The sequence below is a fragment of the Peromyscus maniculatus genome, chromosome 13 (assembly GCF_049852395.1).
Source record: "Peromyscus maniculatus bairdii isolate BWxNUB_F1_BW_parent chromosome 13, HU_Pman_BW_mat_3.1, whole genome shotgun sequence".
Taxonomy (NCBI): domain Eukaryota; kingdom Metazoa; phylum Chordata; class Mammalia; order Rodentia; family Cricetidae; genus Peromyscus; species Peromyscus maniculatus.
In genome coordinates this window covers 8,055,107-8,080,988 of record NC_134864.1, presented here as the reverse complement: position 1 = coordinate 8,080,988, position 25,882 = coordinate 8,055,107, and the positions used below count along the sequence as shown (strand labels likewise).

At 47.0% G+C, this 25,882-nt stretch overlaps 1 protein-coding gene across 1 annotated transcript in view; it reads left to right on the top strand.

Moving 5' to 3' along the window:
* The window catches only part of Drc11 (dynein regulatory complex subunit 11), a 128,108-nt gene that overhangs the window by 40,022 nt on the left and 62,204 nt on the right, over positions 1-25,882 (top strand). Inside the window, exons 7-8 of the mRNA XM_016007120.3 lie at positions 10,028-10,112; positions 16,279-16,419. Of these exons, the coding sequence (XP_015862606.1) occupies positions 10,028-10,112; positions 16,279-16,419 (226 nt within the window). The remainder of the gene's footprint in view (positions 1-10,027; positions 10,113-16,278; positions 16,420-25,882) is intronic.

Here is a 25,882-nt window from a genome sequence, read left to right as displayed (position 1 = left end):
GATATGAATGAGAGTTGATAACCAGGATAGTACCAAGGGGAAATAACGAGAATCAATGTCTTACGGAGAATGGGGAACTATACCGTTAAATAATGATGGACGGCAATGCAAGGAAAACATCAGCCCTATGTGAGATGAGAGTGGGCCGTGAAGAGACAGAAGAATCACTGGAATAGACAGAGAGATGGACTCTGCTGCCGGCTGAATGGAAAGACGATGAATTGACCCCAGGAGATTTATAGGGATAAAACAGTTTCAATTAAAATCCCAACAGGATTATTTGTGGAACAGGAAATATAATTATTAAAGTCATTAGGATTGAAATAAGATCTAAGAACAACGAGGAAGAACAAATGGCCATGTATTCTAAAGTACATTATAAAGAAAAATAAGCTGCTTAGTGCTAATAAGAAAGCATAAATGTAGATCAGTGGACTAAGAGGGCGGCCCGGGAGCTGACAGACGTATATGGGATGAGTAATTTCTGATAAATGCATTTTTAAAAGGGAGCCAGAACATAAAAATACAGTTACGGTAACTACATTGTTAGAGCTGGCTGGTAACAGAAACGGAGAATTTAATGTCCTGGGAAAGACGCCACAGAAGCGTAAATATTATAAAATAAAATTGGGCAAGCCCACTGCAAAAATTATGAGGCCTATTCAGTATTAAGACTCTACAAAAGGAGAGAAACCAGCCGAGTATGACAGTTGCTGTGATTACAAATTGTTTTGCTCTGTGCTTTGTTGCGTTTGATATATCGTTCCTACTTGCTGTGCTGAAGAAATCAATAGTGAAGCAGATTCAAGAACTCAGCAGCCCTGCTCCAGCCCACTCCCAGGCCTTCACCTGTCCCCAGGCCCTGAAGACACACGGGCAGGGGATCACCTGTTGTCCCCTTTGCTCTTAAACAAAAGCAAGGAGTGGTGATCATCCCGTTGCCGGGTCTTTCCCGCTAAGAGCCGTATCATCACTTCAGGAACTGACGGGTGTTGAGCGCATTTCCAGCATCCTGCAAACACTCAATGGGAGGAAGAACATGGTGACTGTGCGGGCAGCACAGCTCTGTTCCCTCTGCTTAAAACCGTGAGAACTTAACTCCAGCAAAGTGTCCCTTGCACACAGAACGCTTCCGACTTGAGGAACGGGCTGTTGTTAGCCTAGATGCCCACAGGCTGTAAGCTAAAGTGGCTGAGGTGGGCTGGGTGGGTCTGGGCAGGGCAGGAAAGGCTGAGGTGGGCTGGGTGGGTCTGGGCAGAGCAGGGCAAGGCAGGAAAGGCTGGCTGCTGCCTCCCCACAGGAGTCCAGTGTAACCTCTGCCTCAGAGCTGAGAGGTACAGGAGTGTGGTCTTTAATGCACAGAAGGACAGGGCAACAGTATTTATTGTCTGAGTCTCTCAGAAGCCAGGTAAATACTTCACAAATAAGGCAGAAAATGCCCTGTCGGAAGAGCGATGCTGACAGACCCGCTGGCCCTAGCTGAACTGGAGGCAGTACTGGGCTCCATGGTGTCTGGCCGGGGTTCTTGTCTGAGACCGAGGCAGGCTCAGGATGACACAGCCACATCTGAGAGCGCCGAGACAGGGGAATGAAAGCCAGGTCCTAAGGCCACAGCCACAGTGGAGGAGCAGTGGGGTTGGAGAGGTTGGGATGAAAGCATTCAGAGTCAAGCCCGTGACTGATCCCAGGAGAAGCAAAGGAAATGTCAAACGCTGCTCTCCAGAGCTTTCCCCACCCCGGTGGCGCTCCAGGGCACCCCAGCTCACAAAGCTGGAGTCTGGTGGCCGCCAGCACCGATGAGCACTCCAGGCTCCCTGGGATGGCACGCTTGCTCTCTGGGGTTTTGTCTCTCCACATTCTAGGGGTGATTTATCACTTAGTGATGGGGAGGTGACATTCATTCTGTTAAAAATATTAAATCACCTCTAAAATTTAGTGTTTTCGTTTTCTCAGTACATTTCAGGAAACATGTTCGGGAATAACTAAAAGTTTTCTTATTGGAAATTAGTATTTGTCTTGATTAAAAATATCATGGGCTGGGGAGATAATTCACTCAGTAAAGTTATTTGCCCCTTGCGAGCTCGGGAACCTGAGTTTGACCCTCAGAGCCCGTGAAACAGACGAGCCGGTGGGAAAGGTAGACAGGAGATGTGCTGGGGCTTGCTGGCTGGCCACCCTACTTGGTGAGTTCCAGGCCAGTGGGAGACCCTGTAACAACAGCTAAGGTTGTCCTCCAGCCTCCACATGCGTGAGTACACACATGCACACTTGTGAACATGCACATGCAATACATAAATACCCCGCGAAGTTTGCTGTAGAAAATGTCCTTCCTAATAAAATACACCAGTGTTTGCTTGTAGTGTCAACAAATGGTTCACAGCTTCTGTAGATTTGCTCTACCAAGACAGCACCGATTGCAAGCTTTCTGTCCCCATAGCTGCCTTTCCCCTTCGCCTCTGTACTTCTCCCTCCCGTCTCCCTCCCACCCCAAGCCCGCTTTGTTCTGTAGACACAGGTGAGCTGGTAGGTCCCATGCAGGCGGCTCTGGCTATCCCCACAAAGCTTCCTGTGTCGTTCGTCTCCCCTGGAGGCTCTGATGCCCACGTGGAGAGTCTTTCTCTGACCATGCCTGCCCAGCAATTTCAGCATGAATGGAAAAGGGTGGGGAGGCGGAGAGGAGACAGAATTCGGGAATGGCATTCTAGCTTGCTACCCGCTGTGTGTCAGCAAGACGGTGCAAGTTTAAAGATAATCAAGGCTTTAGAATCATAGCTGAGGGAAAGCTGTAATTTTAATAATTATGCATAATCTCAACATATTGAACATCTCGGAGCTGTGTGGAAAATTCTGCCTCAAAGTTCATTTTAAATAGAACAGGTTCTTGCCTTTATTAAACTATTTTCCAGACTGCAGAGAGAGAGAGAGAGAGACCCAGGTTATCACCCTCAACACAATTCCACAGATAGGTGCCTCTACCCGATCTTTTTGTAAAATGAGAGAGAAATTATTATATTTGGTCAGTTTATGCCATATGGTGTGATTAAGCAGGGCCTGTCTGATGCTATGGGATTTGAGCAAGATTTAAAGTGAAGGAAGAAATCAGAAGGTAGCCAAATCCATCAGAGCTAGACATGCAGGAAACAGTATAGGAGACAGGGTGAGGGAGGGTCACTGGAGAAACAAGGTAACTTAAGTCCTGAACTAGGACAGCTTAAGGCCCCTTAAGAATAAAAGGGGCCCTGGGATCAATTGTCCCAAGAGAGCTGGAACGAAGCTTAACCTAATAAAATGGACAAAAGTTTGGAAAGAATTAGTGAGCTTTGAGCAAAGAAGTGATGCACTATGACTCATGTTTTAAAGGGGTCACTCACCTGCCACCTACCCCAGGTGGCCACAGAACAGTAAGAAGAGGTCAGCTCCTGGTGTAAGCAAGCGCTTGGTGACAGTGTCCTGGGTCTAGTGCAGTGGTGTGTACCAGTCACCCTCAACACATGCTGGGAAGGTGGAACCATTGGAAAAGAGACAGGTGAGGATGACTCCGGGCCGTGCTCCTTGGAGCACTCCCTGGAATGACTGAAACAAAGTGTCTATTCTCTACAGTAGGAGGAGGAGTTTGGGGGGTCAGAGTGGAAAGAAGACTTGGGCTGCAGACACATCTCAGAACTTCTATGTTCCTTGGTGTTGGGTGGGCAGCTAGATTGGGTCAGTACCAGGGAGAGGTGAGAGCCAGGGAAAAGTGAAGCCAGGGAGAAGCAAAAGCTGGAGATGCCATTAAGGAGCTGAGCATGTGGGGGGTGAGTCAAGCTGTGAGCTGGGTGAGACCCCAGGCTGTGAGGGTGGACAGAGAACAGGGGGCCCTAAGATTGAGCCCTGAGCTCAAGGTAAGGGGTGGGTACAGAACACTGGAAACTGAGGCAAAATGGGATCATGTGAATTGGGGGGCGGGGAGTGTAAGTTACAAGGCTGGAGAGATGGCTCAGCCATTAAGGTTAGGAGCATGTATTGCTCTTCCAAAGGATCTGAGTTCAATTCCCAGGACCCACCTCAGGTGGCTCACAACCTCCTGTAACTCCAGCTACAAGAGACCTAAGACCTCTGGCTTCTGCAGCACCCACACATAGCATATGCTCACACAGACACACGTAGATAAGGGTGGGGAAAGGACCCAAAAGAGGGGATTGGGTTGCAGAGATCGGTGTGAGAAAGGAGAGCCCACAGAGGATCCCCGCCAAGAAGGGAACAGGAACTGTGCCCATCCTGTATGTGACCAGCTGTCTCTATGGAGGAAAGAAGGTATTCAGTGAGAGAGGAAGACCCCCAGGGATGGGGGGGGGGGGGACGGGACACTGGAAACTAAAGCAAGAGAACCTTTCAAGAAATAAGGCTCTGCCTTCCAACTGCAAAAAAGCATGTCCTGGCTAGTTTTATGTCAACTTCACACAAACCAGACTTATTTGGGAAAGGGGAACTTCAATTTAGAAAATATTCCACCAGATTGGCCTGTGGGCAAACCTGTGGTACATTTTCTTGATTGATGATTATTGTGGGAGGGCCTAGATCACTGTGGGTGGGGCCATCCCTGGGCTGGTGGTCCTGGGTGCTGTAAGAAAACAGCCTGAGCAAGCCATGAGGAGCAAGCCAGTAAGCAGCACTCCTCCATGGCCTCTGCATCAGCTCCTGCCTCCAGGTTCCTGCCCTGGTTGAGGTTCCTGCCCTTACCTCAGTGATGGACCATAATACGGAACCATAATATAAAATAAACTCTTTCCTCCTCAAGTTACATACAATCATGGTATTTAATCACAGCAATAAAAACCCTAAGACACAGCATCATGATGGAATGCCCTTTAGAAAACAGCAATGCTAGGCCATAAGCTGTATACTAGGATGCTGGGCCCCAGCTGCCATAATTATGTCCTAAGTCTGGGTGGCCGAGCAGCAGGAATGCATTGTCTGGGTTCTGGGCAGGAAGCCCAGAGGGTCAGCAGGTTGGTTCTTTCTGGGGACCGTGAGGTGGAGCCCTGTCTTAAGCAAGCACAGCTGCAAGGATCTCCTTTCCAACAAGGCCATATCTGAGGTGCTGAGGTTAGAGTTTTAATGTAAGCATCGGCAGGGGCAGGGGCACAGCTCAACACTCCACACCCGTGAGAGCTCTCTTAACGGGGCGGTGCGTGTGGACAGTTCTCCCAGCTGAGTTCACGGGGTGAGAGCTAAGAGAAGTGAGCATGCCGACAGAGGGGCTGCAGATGACGAGGGGGAGGGGGAAGTGGGGGAGTAGAGGAAGTATGGGAGACTGAGGGAGAAGGAACCTCAAGAAGAGTGGCTCCTGAGAAGGCCGGAGACTACCGAACAAAGCCAAGCCCTTGGGGACAGAAGCATGTCTGAAGGAGGTGACAGGAAGGTGGTGGCTCACTGGCGGGTGGGGTACCTGGCTATAGGAGCTTGTAAAGATGCAAGTGCCCATCACTGAAAAGGTCCCACACTCAGTGCTCTCATGTGAAGCACAATTACGTGCCTATTGATTTTCAGTCCCATGGGTAGTGTGACTGTATTTGTCCTGGTGTCCAGGGGTCCACCATCCATAGGACCCAAGACCGTGGGGAGAGTGTGTGTTGGGAGCAGAGGCATAGGAGTCCCCAAGACAGATACTTTGTGTTCCACTCTTAATCAAAAGCATCTTGGTGCTGACACTGTATAATTTGGGGTCGTGACACTGTATAATTTGGGGTCTTCAGTTCCTTCTGGGAGGCTCCAGAAGGGCATCCCCTGTAGTCACAGCTATCAAGCCCCATAAACAATGCCAAAATTACCATGGAAGCCTAAATCACATTCGCTGTTCCGTCTTAAAGACCATCAGCACCCCGACTCTGCAGCTCACACACCCATGGGAGCTTATCCCAAAGCTTGGAATACTCAGGGACACACTGAACATAAATTACAAGACATAAAGTACCATCATTAAGATGAATATATTTGATATTATTTTATGAAAATTACCATGGAATTTTAATATTAACTCTTGCTGTGAAAATTGATACATTCTAAAATTAAGAAGTAACGTGCAAAATGGGATCATGTGAATTTGGGTTTTTGGGGGGGGAAATGTAAGTCATGAGGCTGGAGAGATGGCTCAGCCATTAAGGTTAGGAGCATGTATTGTCTTCCAAAGGACCTGAGTTCAATTCCCAGCACCCACCTCAGGAGGCTCACAACCTCCTGTAACTCCAGCTACAGGAGGGCTAATGCCTCTGACACCCACACAGCATACACTCACACAGACACACATATATGCATACAATGAAAAGCGTGTGTGTGTGTGTGTGTGTGTGTGTGTGTGTGTGTGTGTGTGTGTGAGAGAGAGAGAGAGAGAGAGAGAGAGAGAGAGAGAGAGAGAGAGAGAGACTAAATTTGTCATGATCCCTAAAAAATTCAAGTTCAGCAATCCAAGGAGAGAGTCATATGATGGCGTCCCTTGCGGAGGGGTCTGCAGAAGTCTTGTAGGTGAGCATGTTAGGAAGACTGCTCCAACCTCCACTCCAAATGCAACTACTGAGTGACGGGTTGAGAAGTGAATCCGGGGGCCCTCACCCTGAGTCTGAGAGCTTCCGGGTCTCAGACTTCCCGGTATTGATGAATGGTGTCCTTGGCATTTTCCTGCTTTTCCTATTGTGACAACTCACAGTTTGAGGTGCAGGCTGAGGTGGCAGGGCAGTCAGGGAGCGGGGACATGAGGCAGCTGGTCACATTGCGTCTGCAGTTGGAAAGTAGAAACGAATGAATGCTCGTACTTTCTCTACTTTTTTCTTTACTTTTTTGAGATAATAATTAGATCATTTCTCCCTTCCCTCTCCTCTCTCCAAACCTTCCCATCTACCCCTCCTTGCTCTTTCAAATTCATGGCCTCATTTTGCATTAATTGTTGTTGTTGACAGTGGTGGTGGTGGTGTGTGTGTGTGCATGCATGTGCATGTGCATGCATACATGTGTGTTTCTAAATACAACTTGCTCAGTCTGTCATCTCTTTCCTTGAGGCCGGCCTTGAACTCACGAAGACCTGCCTTCCTCTGCCTCAGGTGCTGTTACTTTTCCTTTTTATCCAGTCTGGGGTCACAGCCCCTGGGATGGTACCAATGACATCTAGAGAGGGTCCTCCCACCTCAGTTAAGCTAGCCTAGAAACTGGAAAACAACCCAGAGTCTTGTCTCTTAGGAGATTCTAGATTCCGTCAAACTGATGATCCATATCGAATCTCACCATGCAATGAAATGCCTTGAAGAACCCAGTGGACGATCATCTTCTAAGTGAGCAAAGGCCTGACATTCCCAGTGCAGCCCATAGGTCCATCCGGCCAGCGAGGTAGTGACGAGGGGAAGTTCGTTGAGAGGGTTGATTCCTTACGGCAAGCAGCTACAGGCAACTACACTCATTCAGCTGCCGTTCCTGAGGCCAGATTTCCTTCCTGAATTTAGCACAACATAGTGCAGCATATTGAAGCATGGAAGCAGGGTGGCACATCCAGCCGGCTTCCATTAAACCAGACCCTAATAGACTTGAACAGTGTATAGCTTTGGAAACTACTTATTGCTCGTAAAATTGTATCTATGCAAACATGATTGGTTGTTTCTTGTCTGTTGGTTTGTTGCTTATTAGTTATAGTTTTTGGGAATGTTGTACAATGTGTTTTGATCATATCCACCCCCTCCCCAACTCTTCCAAGGTCTATGCCCCCTTCCCTACCCACCTGACTTTGTCGATAGCTTTGGAGCCTTTCCTGGAACTCACTCTATAGCCCAGGCTGGCCTCAAGGCCTTTTGTGCTGCTCATATATTCTTGGATGTGTGACCTTACATTGGAGCATAACCAACCCACCAGAGGCTACACTCTTAAATCTGACTCTCCCTCTTCCGGTAGTTATTATTATTGCCAGTAGCTCCTTGGCTAGGGGTGGTCTTCATGACCACGTCCCCTCTCGATGTTTAGGGTTTGGGCTGGCTTGATAGGTCTTGTGCATACTGTCACAATCACTGTAAGTCTGTAGATGCAGCTGTCCCATCGTGTCCAGAAGATGCTGTTCCCTTGAAGTCATCCGCTACATCTAGATCTTACCCTCTCTCAGCCCCCTCTTCCACAGTGATTCCTGAACCTGGAGAGGGTGGGAGTATGATTTAAATGTGCCATTTAGGGCTGAGCATTCTGCAGTCTCTTATTGTCTTCATTTAGGCCCGGTGTGGGTCTCTGTGTCTATCGCTGTCCTAATTAAGGTTACTATTGCTGTGATGAAACACCATAACCAAAAGCAAGTTGGGGGAAATGGGGTTAATTTGGTTTATGTTTCCCATCATAGTCTGTCACTGAAGAAAGTGAGGACAGGAAGTCAAACAGGGCGGGAACCTGGCAGCAGGAGCTGATGCAGAGGCCATGGAGGGGTGCTACTTACTGGCTTGTTCATCGTGGCTTGTTTACCATGCTTTTTTTTTTTTTTTTACAACACAGGCTGGGCCTTCTCCAATCAATCACTAATTAAGAAAATCCCCTACAGGCCTGCTCACAGCCTGATCTTACAGAGACATTTTCTCAATTGGTGTTCCTTCCTCTCTGATGACTCTAACTTGTGTCAAGTTGACAGAAAACTAGCCAGCTCCATCACCGTCTACTACAAATAGAAGCTTCTCTGACGATAGTTAAGAAATGTGCTCACCTATGGGTGTAGTGGTAACTCATTAGGAACTGGTTCACTGCTATCCCCACTCAGCAGAATAACAGCAGTAAGTTCTTCCCTAGGGCCTATGACCTGTCTAGCTATAGGTTCTTGGCCTAAAATATGGTGCCAGGTAAGAGTTCTGCCTTGTGACGCTGGCCTTAAATCCAATCAGAACGTGGTAGGTTTTTACCCCCATGACATTTGGACCACTATTTGCAACCATGGGCACACCTTGCTAGGCAACTGGGTTTTGTAGCTCGAAGTGTTCAAAGATGGATAGGATTAGTGATTAATTTCTTCCTCTGATAATAGGTTTATTATTGTTGTTGTTGTTGTTTGAGACAGGGTTTCTCTGTATAGCTTTGGAGCCTTTCCTGGATCTCACTCTGTAGCCTAGGCTGGCCTTGAACTCACAGAGATCCGCCTGCCTCTCCCTCCCAAGTGCTGGGATTAAAGGCGTGCGCCACTACAGCCCAGCTTAGGTTTATTGTTTTAAAGTGAACTAAAATATACATATTTTAGAATTTTCTGAGTTTTAGTGTCTAATAGAGTAAATATCAGTTGTGCAGCTCACATAAACAGAAACCCTTAGAGGTCCTCAAGAATCATTTAGCATGAAAAGAGGACCTTGAGTTTGGGAAGCAGTTAAATGTGGCCATCACGTCCAAGCCTTGGGCTTTCTACTTCTGGGAATGAAAGGCTCTGATCTAGCAGCTAGTATATTTTTCCTACACATGGAGTAAGTGTAGCGCTTATGTCAAAGTCAGTTTCTCTTATAAATAATGACCACATCCTCCTTTGGTAATTCTCCACACTAAATTCCACCGGCTTCTTTCTCTGTGGTTGCAGGAAAAATACTTGTTGGACCCTATCAAACATGGGGGCCCAGACTTCCTGAAGCATGCGTGAATGTTTCAGACACTTGCTGGACATGCCATTTGTCCAACTCCACCCTTCTGTTTAGTTTCAGAGTCCTGTGTTTACCCTACATTTTAAACAGGAAGAAATGATTTGTGCTTCTGTCTTGGTTGAAACTAAACCACAAAGAATTTTAATATTAAAATGGAAAAAAAGGCAGAGGAAGAAAAATAGAACCTGTCTAAGAGAGCGATGTCCACCTCAGACTAACATGTCCCCAGAGGCAGGAAACCTCAGGCTGCTTGTCCCTACTCCTCTGCGTCTCAGGGACCCTGCCCAGCCCTGAGCACAGGGTTCCTCACCCTGGATAGCCGTCACTTACTGATATTAACGCACGTGGGTTGGTAAGTGCGTTACCAAAGAGATTCATCTCGCTTCTCTTTCAACTCACATTCTTTCTCTCTGCAGGAATTTAACGGGTACATTTCCAGACTACCCCAATGTAGAAGACGGAGGCTCAGCCATCATATTTTCCAACAAGACCCCAGAGCAGGTAAAGGAATATATGAGAAGTATGAGGTGATCAAACCATAGTCGCATTTCCTTAGACTTGAACGTGAATGGATTTACAGTGTGTTACGTCTCCATGATTTATGGTTACTTACATATCCCAGGGTGAATATCGTCTCACCTATCCTTTCTGATTTGTTTCATGATCAATTCATTCTTTCTCCTGTCCAGTTGTGGAAAAGCTGTGATGACACATCAGACCATTTTCTCTGTCAGTTCTTAACAGTCTGAGTTCTGGTTCCTGGTACCTCCCCATCCCTCTTCCATCCCCAGCATCAGGTCTGTGACCCCTGCAGTTCACTCCCCCATCTTCCACACCCCAGGCCGCTCTCTCATGATCTCCACATCCCAGGCTGCTCTCTCTTGTCTGCCCACATATCAGGCCGCTCTTTTATGATCTCCACATCTCTCTCAGGCTGCTCTCCCTTGCTCTAAGGTAACTTCTCTCAGATCTATTAATATTTCCTTGGCTACTCTAACAAATACAATAAGATTTAAAAACAGCAGAGTTATAAGTACTTGAAGCAATATTTTATTATTTCACATTATAGAAATTACTTCCTAGAAAATGCAGTAATCTCAACATGAAATCATTGACAGATACCCAGTTGTCCAGAATCACATGGGTAAAACTTGACTTGGGAGTTGAGAGAAGCCTTAGTTAGACAAAGAGATTGCTGGATCATTTCCCTGAAGACTCAATAGAAGAGAAGCATACTTTGTCTATTAATCCCCACCCTTGGTACAATTTCAATCAAAACCAAAGTCATTTTTTTTAAAGATATATTTATTTATTATGTATACAGTGTTCTGTTTGTATGTATGTCTGCATACCAGAGAGGGCGCCAGATCTCATTATGGATGGTTGTGAGCCACCATATGGTTGCTGGGAATTGAACTCAGGACCTCTGGAAGAGCAGTCAGTGCTCTTAACCCTGAGCCATCTCTCCAGCCCAACCAAAGTCATTTTTATATTGATTAACACATTTTCAAGTTTTTATGCAAGAACACATGGAAATCTAAAAAAAAAAAAAAGGCTGAGTAAGAGAATCTGTACCGGTGGTGATGCCACCGAATCACAGAAAGAGCAGGCAGGTGGCAGCCGCAGTAGTGGCATGTTCACACACGAGGAAACGTTCTGTGCCGGCTGCTGTACACAGATGTGCAGAGAAATCCTGTGACCACCGAGCAACCGGGGTGAACTCACAGCTGATAAACTGTGGTTCTGAGACTCAAACCACAGAGGCCAACTGTAGAATACTGTGTTCAGAAGCTGATTCAAACACAAACTAGAAGTCAGTCCTCCTGATGGTTCCTTTCAAAGGAAGGAGAATGGACCAGCAGGTTAAGGGACGGCCAGGCTCCCTCTGTGGCAGGATTCAGGACATCCCGAGCCTTCCTTGACTTGCAAAATAAATTCCTCTTGCATTCAATATTCACATGTAAAAATGTTAAACCACAAATTGGCAGAAGACATTGCTAGAATATTTAATAATCAGAAGGGTGGGGGATAACTTTGGAAGCATGTTGCCGTAGGCAGAAATCATGTAGAAAACAGACTGATATGACTGAGCATGTAAAACTCAAGCAGTTGAAAAATAATACTGTAAGAGAAATTAGAGTCATGAAAAACTGAGGAAAGGGCTTGCGGCATCGCTGATGAAAGGTTCGTTCATATTTAAAGAGTCCTTAGAAAATAATAAGTCATCATCTCCATGGAAAAGACATCAAAAATATGAACTTTTTTTTAAAGAAAAATGTTTTAATTACTGGCACTGACCTCTCACTGTAAAACAGTTTTGCTGCGTCTCTTTATCCACTCAACTAATAAAAATTTTAAGTTAGAAAACCAGCTTGGTGTGCCTGTAGGAAAATGTCACTCTCAAACACTCTGGCTGGTGAATTCATTAGCATGGCATTTTTTTAAGGCACATGGACCAAGTTAACATCAAGTATTTCAATACGGATGTTCTCTGCCTGAGGGACACCATTTGAAGAATTTATACTAAAGAAAATAACAAGGCAAGTTGCCAAAAGTTAAAAATGTCAGGCAATGGGGCAAATAAAAAGGACCCAGGCTGGGTGTGGACACCCTCTGCCACAGCTGAGCACTATAGCGCGATAGCAGGAAGGCGGCCATGATGGTGCGGAAGTGATGGGGCCGTGCGGATCTGCCCTGAGTACCAGTGCCTCGTTACCCCTGCTGTGGGTGAGTGTAAAAGTTGGTTATGTCTGCCTTGTTTACAGCATGGATGAAGAACACGAGAGGGAGAGAGAGAGAGAGAGAGAGAGAGAGAGAGAGAGAGAGAGAGAGAGAGACAGACAGACAGACAGACAGACAGACAGACAGACAAAGAGAGACAGAGAGAGACAGAGAGACAGACAGAGAGAGACAGAGAGAGAGAGGGGGGCGGGGAGAGGGAGAGGGAGAGAGTCAGAGAGACAGAGACAGACAGAGAGAGAAAAAGAGACAGAGAGAGAGAGTTTTGAAATAGTCTCCGTAGCTCAGGCTAGCTCAAACTCAAGGATATCCTTGAACTTCAGATTCTCCTGACTCCAGTCCCTAACCAGGGCTCACTGGTGTGTACCACCACATGCATGTGTGTGGTGTTAAAGACAGAACCCAGGGCTAGGGCTTCATGCATGCTGGGCAAGCACCCTTCCAGCTGGGCAGCCAGCCCTCTAGTGTTTGGGGTTTTTTGTTTGTTTGGTTGGTTTGGTTTTTTTGGTGTTTTTTGTTAAGATCTATATTATTTTATGTATATGAATGTTTTGTCTGCATATATGTATATATAAATACACCTCTTCTGTGCCTGGCCCCTGTGAAGGTTAGAAGAGGGCATTGGATCACCTGGAGCTGAAGTTACTGGTGTTTGTGAGCCACCATGGGGTTGCTGGGAACTGAATCTGGGTCCTCAACAAAACCAACTAGTCCTCTTAACTGCTGAGCCAACTCTCCAGTCCCCCCCCCCACCCAGTATTCTTATGAAGAGCTAAGTACCTGGAGCACCATGCACTGGAGTACCCACTCTTAAGGTCAGAGTCGGAGACCTGACACCAGCCCCTAAGCCAGACTGCCCACCGTGTTCCCTGTGGCCTATGGGGTCAGGTACAGGTTCCCTCTTAAACCTGACATGTTCATGCTGAGGCCAGCTTCATTCTCATAACGCCAGACCACTCTCTGGCCCTCCCCCAGAATACCATAAGCATGCAATGCCAGCATGGCTGCTTGGCAGTTCAGCAGGACTTGCCCCGAGAGACCATCACTTTAACTGTGTTTTTTCTTTTAACTCTGCGTTGTTTCTTTTCTTTCTTCCTCTCTCTCTCTCTCTCTCTCTCTCGTGTGTGTGTGTGTGTGTGTGTGTGTGTGTGTGTGTGTGTGTAGGTCTTGCCCTGCAGCTAAGTCTTCAGGAACAAGCAGGGTCTTGAAAGTCAGACCAGGGCAAGCAGCCAAACATGCTTCGCTGTAGTTTAAAGAGCAGTGATTACGGGATTAAGAATGTTGGTGGAATGTCTCAGTTGTCCACAAGAAACATGAAAAGGAGGAGCTGATGCTAGTCAAACTAAAAACAAACCTCGGGGCGCCTGGTTAATACATTCCGATAAAGCAAAGGGGACCACAGGGCAGCTTGACATTAAACGCCGGCTGAGAACAGAGCCGTGATTACAGACCACATTCCACCAAAGGCTGCATCTGGAGCCTGAGCCCGCCAGTCTGGAGATTGGGCTCAAGCTTCCTGCCTGGACCATGTGTGATCAGATGAGAGTGTGCATCAAGCCCGGAGTTCAGTTCCCAGCACTGTGGGGGAGGGTGGAATACTGGCTCACTAAAACCAGCAGCACACTAAAGAGGTAAACCGTGGTAATAAGTGGCAGTTGTTTCATAATGCAGCAACACTTTGAGTTTAAGGTATGTGTGGATGCACTGCATCATGGGAAGTGAACCACAGAAAAGAGCATGGACTCATCACATGGATGTGGAAGGGTCATTTCCAAACTCAGCATCTCTCTCTGGTACTAAAAAATAAAAACCTCTTCTGAGTTGTTGGTCAGTGGGGTCCCCGAGACACCCCAAACATTACAAGCCACTTCTGTTGCGTTTGGTTACCCTCGAGGGCTTGACCTTAAGACCCTCTTCCTGCAGATACTACACACTTGAGGCACAGGACATGGAGAAATCAAGTTGCTACATCCTTACTGGCTAGATCACATAGTGCCAGAAGGTTCTATTTGCAATACTAAGGGAGAAAAGTATTTCAGCCATCTTAACTGCCCAGCTGTGAACCCCATGAACTGCAGTACTGACTGACCCTGCAAGATCTGCCGACTGGTGCAGTAGTGGACACGAATGTTCTGGACGTAACCAAATACTTTCTGATTCAATCTAAAGCCTTCCACGAGACAGAATTTGTGCCTGGGCCCTAAACCCATGGCTGGGTGGGTCATAGGCCACAGGGAGAACGTACTACTATTATTTTGCTAAATGGACAGAGTAATAAACTGCCCAGGATCATTGTGGAAGAGGAGGTAGAAAAATTATAAGAGCCAGGGGAAGTGGATGTCCACAGAGAAACATTATTTGTTGGTCATGGCAGAAAACCAGAGCAGCCGTGACAGCGTACACAAGACCTGAGCAAGATCAAACCAGTCAAAATCCCAGTATGGACAGGGGAGGGAGGGGCTTATGAAATGACATTCCTAACTCAGGAGCTACCTGCACTTGGTGGCTGCCGAGGAAGGGAGGGCCAGTTTTCTTCGGTGATGTGGCCCCTGAGAAGGCTACCCATGCTCCAGCAGATGGTCATCCATCCACCAATGCACATACAGGAAGCACCCAGTAGACTCAGTGTTTGTTTGTCTGTCGTCTGTCTGTTTGCTTGTTTGTTTTCAAGAGCAAGCACATGAAGTTGAGAGGAAATAATGGTAGAGGGGATAGGGAAGACTGGAGGAGGTAAGAATGGGGGTGGATTTAATCAAAACACATTATATGCATGCATGATAAAAAAAATCGAATCCAATAAAGTGAAATATAGCTACCCTTCTGTAACACAACAATGAACTTCCATCTTGGTTTGAAACCCAATGTCATGCCTAATTAAATTCATGAGAAACAGTTCCACGAATGGCAGAAACACACAGGAATGGCCGTTACACCACCACTATTAAGCATTGTTCTATGTGAACTATTGTGCACTCTCAGACAAGGCAAAGGGCAAGGCACAGACATGGGGACAGGCAAAGGATCAAGTACTGCAGATGTATCTAACAGAAAAACCAGAGAATAAGCTAAAGAACTGAATGCTGTGAGGGCTGGAACCGGAGCCTTACACTATTAGTGAGCAGGGCAGTGAGTCTGTGTGTGCAAATGCTGGTGGAGAGGAAACACCACAGGAGCCATCCCTTCAGAGCACCAGCATCACCATAAAGATGCAATGCCTGTGGTAAACTCAGCAATGATGTGTGCCAGGAGAGTCACAGGCAAGACCACAGGGTGGGAGCTGCCCTTGGGTTGGGATGATCAGCGTCACAAACCCCAGTTCTGCTAAATATTGTTCTATAGATGTAACTGATGCAAAAAAAAAAAAATAACCCTCATCGTATTACTTGTTGGAGCCTTTGAGAGGAGAGGGAGTGAGGGTGAACACGCTAAGCTTCAGATAGCCGAGGATACCCAGTCAAGCCTCCAGCAAAAGTGACCTGTGGGGAGAGAAACCATCTCTGCCAGGTATTAAAACATGATTTATTAGGAGCCTGTTTAGGTGGGCAAAGGCTGAAAAGCTCCAGCTTCCATATGAATGCATACATGTATACACACACGCATTCATCATCTGGGTAGAAAACAGAGCAGTCCTCAGGTTGAATTACTTGGGTTTAAAATGGGGCAGGACAGACATGTCCTGCTGCCACTGACAGGCTGGGGAAAGCATGGTCTCTTCTAGTGTCAATGCAACCCCTGAAAGGTGTGGAGATATGGAGAGAGGTGTCTGACCTCCATCTACCCCTCCTCTGAGAGTGGACAGACAGCTTCTCCCGACAAATCCTCCTCAGGAGAGCTAGCTAGCCTCATCCAGCAGGGACGGAGCCCAACAGGATGGGGAAAACGGTCCTCCTCCGGTGAGGTGCTATGATTGTTTTGGTCTTTTCCATAGGTTATTGAGGATATACTAACCAGCCAAGAGGAAGAAGAAAAACTCAAAAAGAAAAAGAAAAAAGAGGAAAAGGAGAGTAAGCCCAAAAAAGGCAAAAAAGGGAAGGAGAAGAAAAGCAACCAGAAAGAGAAGGTTGTAAAGGTAAGGAGTGCTGGAGAGCTCTAGAAGACTGACTGTCTTCTTCCGACTGGACTCTGGCAAGGGGTGCCCTCGAGTCTGCTGGGGTCGCCATCACTAGCTTCAGATTTCATTGTGTTTTAGGTTGATAGCATCCGGTCACAATCTTTTCTACATTTTATAAATGCCTACCAGGATAACTGTCAGTGTGGACAACTCAGTTTACATAATTTACATAATTACTCCCCAAAATAAACCATCACACTTGTCTTTCTTCAAGGCAAGCTGCTTGGCAAACCAAGGACCCACTGTGAAGTGAAAGCAGTCCTCTTTGTTAGTCCAAATGTGCCCCTTTGAATTCATCAGAAACGCTGACACGGAGGGTGTGCCTCCACAGCACCTTCAGAAATCACCAGTAAAGTGTAAGCAGCTAGCACTTACCCCAGGGGACAGTTGGGGGAAAAGATATTAGCCCTGCCTTATTTGTTTTAATTACATACTGTCCTAGTCTTTATTTCTCTTGGTATGATAAAACACCCTGGGGGAGGGGGAAAGCAATTTAGGTGAGAAAGGGTTTATTGTAGCTCACATGTATATAATGTAGTTTGCACAAATCCATCCCCATTCATGTCTTCACATGTCAGTCACAGTCCCTCTTAGCAGGGAAGCCATGGTGGCGTGGAGGAAGCTTGAAGCAGGTGGTCACATCTGTAGAGTAGAGGGAAATAAAAGCGTGCACATGGCATGCTTTGCTTGTATTCAGATTCCTTTTGTCACCCAGACACTGTCACCCCCATCTAAAGAATGGTGCGGCACATGGTGGGCTGGTTCTTCCCAAACCTTGGAGAGACTTCACTTAAAAATGACCAATTACCTTTTTAACTAAGATCTATTAGTAAAAAGTATGCTCTTTCCAAAATATCACACAAGCAGAAAGCCGGACATTCTGCAGGTTCATGAGACAGTCTCAAACATCGTCGTCACTGGGAAGAAAAGGCCACGTGAGTGGAAAACAGGGATCTGAGCACTGGACTTCTGGGTGACATCATCCGTGACTTGGTGTCTGGAGCTCCCATCCCCTGGGTCAGTGGGATGAGGAAAGGGTGGAGTCACTGTCTTTGGGACTCCGTGTTTGCACCTAAGAACATCACCATGGAAGAGGGGCAGGAAGACTGAGAGACGCGGAGCAGACGTCTGCAGTGAAACAGTGTTTACCAGACGACAGGGCCGCTGCACACAGGAACACAAATGACTCTGACTGTACTCTTAAGCCCGGCAAAGGAGCAAGCCAGCCCAATCCAGCATGCGCTGGGGAGGGGCTTGTGAAGTCCCCGCCCCGGCTGAGGAACTGTATGCTCTTGACGGCTTCAGGGGGAGGGAGATTCCATTTTCTTCAAGGATGTGGTCCATGCTGTACAGGCAGACCCAGTCGATTTGAAAAAAAGAAGGCATGAAATGGGATGGATTTGTGCAAACTACATTATGTACATGTATGAAATTCTCAATTGACAGAAAAAATTTTTTTTAAAAAAAGAATATTTTAAAATAAAACCCCTGTGGGTCACTTGATCCCTTCGTCAGAAGCATGGCAAAATAATTAAATAGTGAAAACAGGACCGTTTCTCCTCCTTTCCTGGGTCCGTCTAGAGACACAGCAGCGAGCTTTTAAAGAAGACAGAGCTCACGGGAACGGTCGTCTTCACTTTGGGGTTAAAGGAGGAGAAAACAGAAAAGTCAAAAGCCACATTCACATCTGAGCTGCTAAATTCCAATTTTTCATGTAAGAGTTTCAGAAAGATATTATTTATGTTAGGATTTTGGCCTTGTGTGGCAACATAAACTTGTACTCCCAGTGTGGAAGGTAGAGAGACAGGTGAGTCCCTGGGCTCCCAGACAGGCCAGCCCGGCCACTAGACAAGTTCCAGAGCAAGGAGAGAGCTGTCTTTAAAAACATGCTGGCACTCCCGAGAAAGAGCGCTTGAGGTTAATCAATAGTCTCCACACACATGCTCACATACATGCACCAAATATGGACACACAAGTGCACACACAAACATACAAAAATAGTTTTCACCCATAGTCAAGAAAATCAATCTGTCTCTAAACTTCACACCTTCTGTTCACATTCTGTGTGAGCTCAGAATGTGCTGTACACTTGGAACATTAAAAAAAAAAAAGTTTGAGATGAAAACATTGTGGGGAGAAGCTTCATGACCAGGTCTAAGAAAAGAGCTTTTCAGATTTGCCAAAGTGGAATCTAGGGGCCCAGTGATGGCTCAATGGTTGAGCACCAACTGCTCTTCTGGAGGATCCAGGTTCAATTCCCAGCACCTGCCGAATGTCACAACCATCTGTAGCTCCAGGTAAGGGGATCTGATGCCCTCTTTTGACCTTCATGGGCACCAGGCATGAATGTGGTACACATACACATACATACATACATACATACATACATACATACATACATACATACAGGGAAAGCACTCATACTCATAAAATAAAAATCTTTTTTTTTTTTTTAAGTAGAGCCCAGGGCTGGGAGATGGCTTACCAAACAAGTGTGAGGACCAGAGTTCAGATCCCCAGAACCCACATAATCGCCAACTGGACCTGACAAACTCCCTCTAAGTCCAGCTTCAGGAAACAGAGACAAAAAGACCCAGAGCAAGCTGGCTAGTGAGACATAATATCAATGAGTTCTATGTTTGATTGACAACTAATTCAGGACGATTCCCCCATCAGCCCCAGGCCTTTACATGCACATGCATACATATGCATCCTCCCATACACACATGCAGACAGGCATACACACACACATACACACACACGCGCGCACACTACACGCATACCCAAGAAACTGGGGCAGGGGGGAGTAGAATCCCTTCTAAACTTGACAAGTTAGACTCCGTCAAATGTAAAACCTCTTGCAGTGTGAACGACCTGAGAAGGAGGATTTAAAAGTGAAATGGCAAGCTGCAGCCCGAAGAAAACACTTCTAAACTACCTCACAAGGGATATCTAAAGATTGCAGAGCGACTCCTCACAGTTTCACTGTAAAAAAAAAAAAAAAAAAAAAAAAATGCTTTTCCATAGGTTTTTGATTTGTCATCGAACCCGTTGAGGATTTCAAACAAGGACTCCCCGTTACCATATATCCACATGAAGGGGATACCTCCATGGGGGCATGCCTCTGTGAGGGGTACCTCTCTGAGGGGATACCTCTGTGAGGGATGCGTCCATGGGGGCATGCCTCTGTGAGGGGATACTTCTGTGAGGGGATACCTCCACAGGGGAATTTCTCAATGAGTGTATACCTCCATGACAGATACCCTCATCAGGGGATACCTTAGGGAGGGGATACCTCTGTGAGGAACCACTAAAGCCAGAAGGACATTTTCCGCCAATGTGTGGTCACCTCTGCAAACATGTATGCATGTGCACAGCAAAGTAATCTCATTTGTCTGCTGTGGCTTTCATGGTCCTCATAGTGGCTTCCGGAACAAAAACAAGAGAGATGAACCCATCCTACAACTGGTCCCTCTTTCAAAAGCCACACAGTACACCATTAGGAATCGTTGCAAGTGCTTTGACTGAAGCAGAACAGAACCAGACTGAGTGCTGCTGGGAAGATCTTTGGCCCCCAATAGCACAGTCATGTCTAAGAGTACTTGGGTGATGGTGTCACCCCGCCATGACTGGCCACAATCTTCTCTCTAGTCTCTGGGCCCCAGGAGGAGTCCCATATTGAAGAATTGGGCCCCAGCCATATGCTACCCACGTACAGAGTGTATCTCTCCTGCTCTGCTAAAACTTTCTGGACTCTCATAGTCACACCCAAAGGTTTGTTTCCATGGAGATTCTAAATCCCATCAAGTTGGCAACAAAGATTAACCATCACAGGTACCTTCAGATAAGACCAGTGATCGGCAGAAACAGCCTCGGGCAAGGATGAAACCCAGCAGTGTGAAGACCATATTTAAAAGTCTAACTCTGTCAGCATATGGGAAGATCAAAAACAACAGCAACACCTTGCTTTCGGTCCCTCAGCTGTGAGAGGAGAGAGTTAAGAAGATAACAGAGACTGTCAGGTGGCTTCTTAAAGACTGACTCATCAAAAACTGAAGAAGGGTGGGACTGGAGAGATGACTCGGCAGGTAAGGGCACTTGCTGCTCCAGCAGAGGACCTAGGTCTAGTTCCCAGCACCCACATAGTTTCTCACAGTCATCCAGAACTCCAGTTTGAAGGGATCCAGTGTTCTCTGCTGACTTCTGCAGGCACACACATGGTACACACAGACACATGCAGGTAAACACAAATGTGCATAAAATAAATAACAAAAAATGCATCCATAATGGTTTTTGAACTGCAGAAGGGGCAGGAGAGATGACCCCTTGGTGGCTTCCGGGTCTCCTACTCACCCTGGCCGCTGTCCTGGGGTACAGGAAACATTTACCGTATAGAATCTTCCCATCTCTAGATCTTAGATCCTGAAATAGAGGCCATTGCTGACTGAGAATGATCATGGCTGGAAACTGTATTTGAAAATAAAGTATGCCAATATCACGTGACAGCACATTACATATAATCAGCATGTTGGAACTACTTTTGACCTTGTGCTAGCGTGTCGTGTTCTGTCCCCATTAGACCTGGAGCTGTTCGTGCTTGTCAGGGTTTGAGGAGTTTGAGGAGTCTTTTCCCACCCACACAAAATCAGCAACCGAGCTGATAGAATTTGAAAAAGGAAACCTGAAACTATGGCACCGTGACCCAAATCTGTCTCAGTTTTCTTTGATGATTTTGTGTTTGACTTGCCAGAGGATGCCCCTGGGTTTTGTTTGAGAAGTGGCCGTGAGGAAACAACACTAAGTGGTGGCGGGGTGTAGGGAGGACAAATGAAGTTTAGTCACGCCAGCCAACAACGTAAGAATCAAAATGAAATGGCTTGCTGCACCTATTCACCCGGTAAAGCCTGTAACCGCTTGGCATCGTGGTGTGACGGGCAGGTAACACACAGGCAGGCAGACAGCAGAGTACAATGGAAAGTTCCTTCAGTCCAGACCAGTAAGTGTGGCCCTTTTCCATTGGGTTTTAGGTTTTGCACAGTGCTGTGTGTGATGGCGTCATTTGTGGGATTAATGGGGTGAGGTTGCTCTGCCGTGAGGCAGCAGGAGGGTCCGGAGGGTGGTGTGAGTGCCTTCAGGGGGCCAGAGCCTGCTGTCTGGCATTGGCAGGCCCTGAGTGACATCGGCATGGCTCTGAAGAAATGCAAGGGTGGAGCTTATGGGGGCTCACACTCCTTCCCTGGAAACACTGGGCCCGTGGAGTGGCAAAAACAAGCTTGCTAAAGTCACCAGTGATAACATGAGACGGGGACCTGCAAAGTGCAGGGACAAGAGGTGTGACCTCCCTGGAGTGGAGTAGAAGAGGCTACGAATTCAGATCCATGAGCCAGCTCCTTCATCCATCTTCTCGGAAGATGTCTTCTTTTTCTCACCATCTGGTTCCCAAATAATGACACAGAGACTTCTTATTAATTATGAAAGGTCGGCCTATAGCTTAGGCTTGTTTCTAACTAGCTCACAACATAGATTAACCCCTGTATACTAAGCTATGTTCTACCACATGGCTTTTACTTCTGTCCCATTCTGTGTGTCTGACTTGTTCCTCCTCTGGCTGGCTTCTCTGCCTCTCTTCTTCCCAGAGTCCTCTCTGTCCCCAGAAATCCTGCCTATACCTCTTCCTAGCTATTGGCCATTCAGCTTTTTATTACACCAATACATTTTCACACAGTGTACAAATACCCCACAACAGATAGATATGAGCAGCCAGGTTCTCACCTCTCACCCACCTGGCCTTTGTCTTCCCAGCTCAATGCTGAGGGAGCTGTTTGTAGGACACTCACAAGAGCCCGGGGCCAGGCCTTCCTCTGTTCAGAACAATCTCCAACCACTTGGCTGAGCTGAGAACAGCAGGGTCACGGTCAGAAAGCTTCTGTCAGTAAAACACAGGGCTGTGCTTACGTGTTCAGTGCACTTATACGACCCTATCCAAGTAAAGACTCATGGGAAATAAATGACCTTGGGATTAAGACGGCAGATTCAAACTTCCTGGAGGAAAATTCTACAGTATTTGTCCAAAGACGTGATGTATTGGATGCTTAGAACAGCAGCCAAAGGAGTTACTCAATGAAGCTGAAGGCTCTTTATCAAAGAAAGAAATGCATTTCGAGGGGGCAGCAGAAGCTCCCGCTGTATTTTACCCTCCAGTGAGAAGGCAGCTGGAGTACCTGCCAATTATGTCATTACCGCATGGAAAGCCGGACCCTATTATGTCATGGGAATGTCTAGTGTTCCCTCTTTAAAGTCACCAGGATTAGAAGTTTGCCAAACCAGTCTCACAACGGTTTTTGCGCTCGAGAACTTGATCTGTATTGTAGAAATGAAAACAGGCCTCTGGTTTTGTTTTCATGTCCGCGCCTCAAATACCTGTTGCATTCGAAGGTGTATGCCGGTTTCAGACAGAGCCGGAGGCCTGGGTGAGATGGCACCCTTGCCTCGAGAGTGCCTCAGCCCAAAGCAGCGACGACAAGGACACTGACGGTCCCTAATGTGTACAGAGAAAGAGGTTCCCATAAAATGGAAAGCACCCCCTCCCCCCCCAGCACCCCATGCCTGCTCCAGCCAAAGCAGTGTCCCAGTGGCCAACCTTGCCTCTGCCGCCCTGCCCTTAGGCCAAGTCCAAGGTCTGTGCAGAGTTCAGCTCCGGGGCCTTCCCAGGCTCTTCCTCTAGGCTTAACATTTTTTTCTCTGCGTGTGTCTGTTGGAGCTCTCGCTTCCCTCCCCTGCCCTCTCCTACACACACCCGTGTGTCTGTGCCCCAGTGTTTCACACTAACTTGATGACCTCTCATTGTTCAGAGTCCCAGCTCTGCAGCTCAGAGTTCCCACCTGCGTTTCCCTCTTCGGTTGTGGCTCTGTGGCTCTGCCTGTGCACCTTCCCCGAAATCCTCCTCCCCTTCCTCCCCTCCCCCTCCTCCCGCTCCTGGTCCTCCTCTTCCTCCTCCTCTTTCTCTTCTTCCCTCTCCTCCCCTTCCTCCCCCCTCCTCCTCCTCTCCTTCCTCCCCTCCCCCTCCTCCTCCTGCTCCTCCTCCTCCTCTTTCTCTTCTTCCCTCTCCTCTCCCTCCTCCTACCCCTCCTCCTCCTCTTCTTCCTCCTCCTTCCTCTGCCTCCTTCTGCTGCTGCTCCTGCTTCTCCTCTTCCTCCTCCCGCACTTTCTGATCCTGCTCCTCTCCTCTTTCTTCTTCATCCTCCTGCTCATTCTCTCCTTGCTCCTCCTTCTACTCCTCCCCCTCTTCCTCCTCATCCTCATCCTCTTCTGTCTTCTCCTCTTCCTCTTCTCTGCCGCCCATTGTTCTGTGGTCCTTGGTAGTGTCAGCATTGCTGTAACTGACTGGGTTGTGTTTCCATAGCTGCTTGGGTTTGCTTGGGTTGCTGTTGCAGGGTTTTCTTTCCTCCTCTCTGAGAAGTTCAGGGACTGAGTCCTCAGGCATGGGCTCCTCACTGAGAACTCCAAAAATAAAACCAAAAGAGCATTACATCCCAACAGAGGCCCAAACTGCAACACATAAACACAAGAACCTGGGAAAAGCAAGGTAGCAGAACCACTCCAAAGGTCAGACTCCTTGGAAAACAAGCTGAGGTCAAGATGAAGCTGAATCTCTCCTCCTCTGCCACCGGCTGCCAGAAACGCATTGAAGTAGATGGTGAATGAAAGCTTTGTATGTTCTATGAGAAGTGCATGCCACAGAAGTAGCTGCCGAGGCTCTGGATGACGAGTACAAGGGTTATGTGGTCCGAATCAGTGGTGGGAATGACAAACAGGGTTTTCCCATGAAACCAGGCAGCTTGACCCACGGCAGAGTGCGCCTGCTGTTGAGTGAGGGGCATTCTTGTTCTAGAGCAAAGAGAAATTGAGAGAGGAAGCAGATGCATTGAGGATGCCAGTCAACTTGGTTATTGTAAAAAAGAGAGACAGAGAGAGAGAGAGAAGGATATTCCTGGACTGACAGATACTACTGTGTCTTACCCATTGCGACCTAAAAGAGCTAGCAGAATCAGAATGCTTTTTGATCTCTCAAAAAAAAAAAAAAAAAAAAAAAAAGATGATGTCCATCAGTATGTTGTCAGAAAGTCCTAAACAAAGAAGATAAGAAGCCCAGGACCAAAGCACCCAAGAGTCAGCATCTTGTTACTCCAATGTCCTGAAACACAAATGCCGACATAGTGCGCTGAAGAAACAATGTGTTAAGATGGAGAGATGGCTCAGTGGTTGAGAGCACTGGCTGCTCTTCCAGAGGCCCTGAGTTCAATTCCCAGCACCCATATCGTGGCTCACAGCCATCTGTAATGAAATCTGATGCCCTCTTCTGGCCTGAAGGCATACTGCAGGCAGAACACTGTACATAATAAATAAATTAAAAGAAAAGCAAGGAGGAGGCTGCAGAACATGCCGAACTCTTGGCCAAGAGAATGAAGGAAGCCAAAGAAAACCGCCCAGAATTGATTGCCAAGAGACGCAGGCTCTCCTCACTGGCAGGAGTTTTTTCAAAGTCTGAGCCCAATCAAAAAATGAGCCTTTTGTGTAACAAATAAATTACCATACTTTGATAAAAAAACAATCCAAACAGACTGAAATGGCTAAAATACCAAGAATGCACAGCACTAACTGAAAACCATCAGTGATTTCAAAGGAGAAATAAATAGATAAAGGAAGCTGGGAAGTGGATGAGAAAGTCAGCAGCCTGGATAAGAAATTCAGAGAAAAAAAAACAAATGTTTTAAAGAAAAAGAGAGAGGAGAGAGGCACAAACTGAACTTTTAGAAATGAAAACCTAAAAAAAAATCAAAACAAAAATATAATCCACAAAAGTACCATCAACGAAGTAGATCAAGCTAAAGAGAGACTCTCCAGGATGGAAGTCAGGGCTCAGGACACACTGCTCTCCAACAGCAGTAAAGAGACCAAATGAAACATGACCACAGCTTGCGAGGCTCTGGAACCTGAGCTGGAGATCACAAGTGAGAATCCATGGTGTAGACGCTGAGATAAAAGTGAAAGGCTCCAGAGGCCACATTAGAAAAGAAGGAAGAAGAAAAAAGCCAAGTGTAGTAGGAGGCAGAGACAGGAGGATCGCTGGCCCTGCCGGCCAGCTAGTCTTGCCAAACCGGAGAGCTCCAGGCTCAGAAAGAGACTCTGTCTCAAAATGAAAAGCATCCAGTATCAATCTATGGCCTCCACATGTGCACCTATGTTTGTCACCTACACACACACACACACACACACACACGCACGCACGCACGCACGCACGCACGCACGCACGCTCATGCACACGCACACACATGCACATGCACACACGCACGCACACACACACATGCCTGCAAATACCACAGCTCTCAATCGGAACTCCAAAAGCCAAGGAAAGAAATTA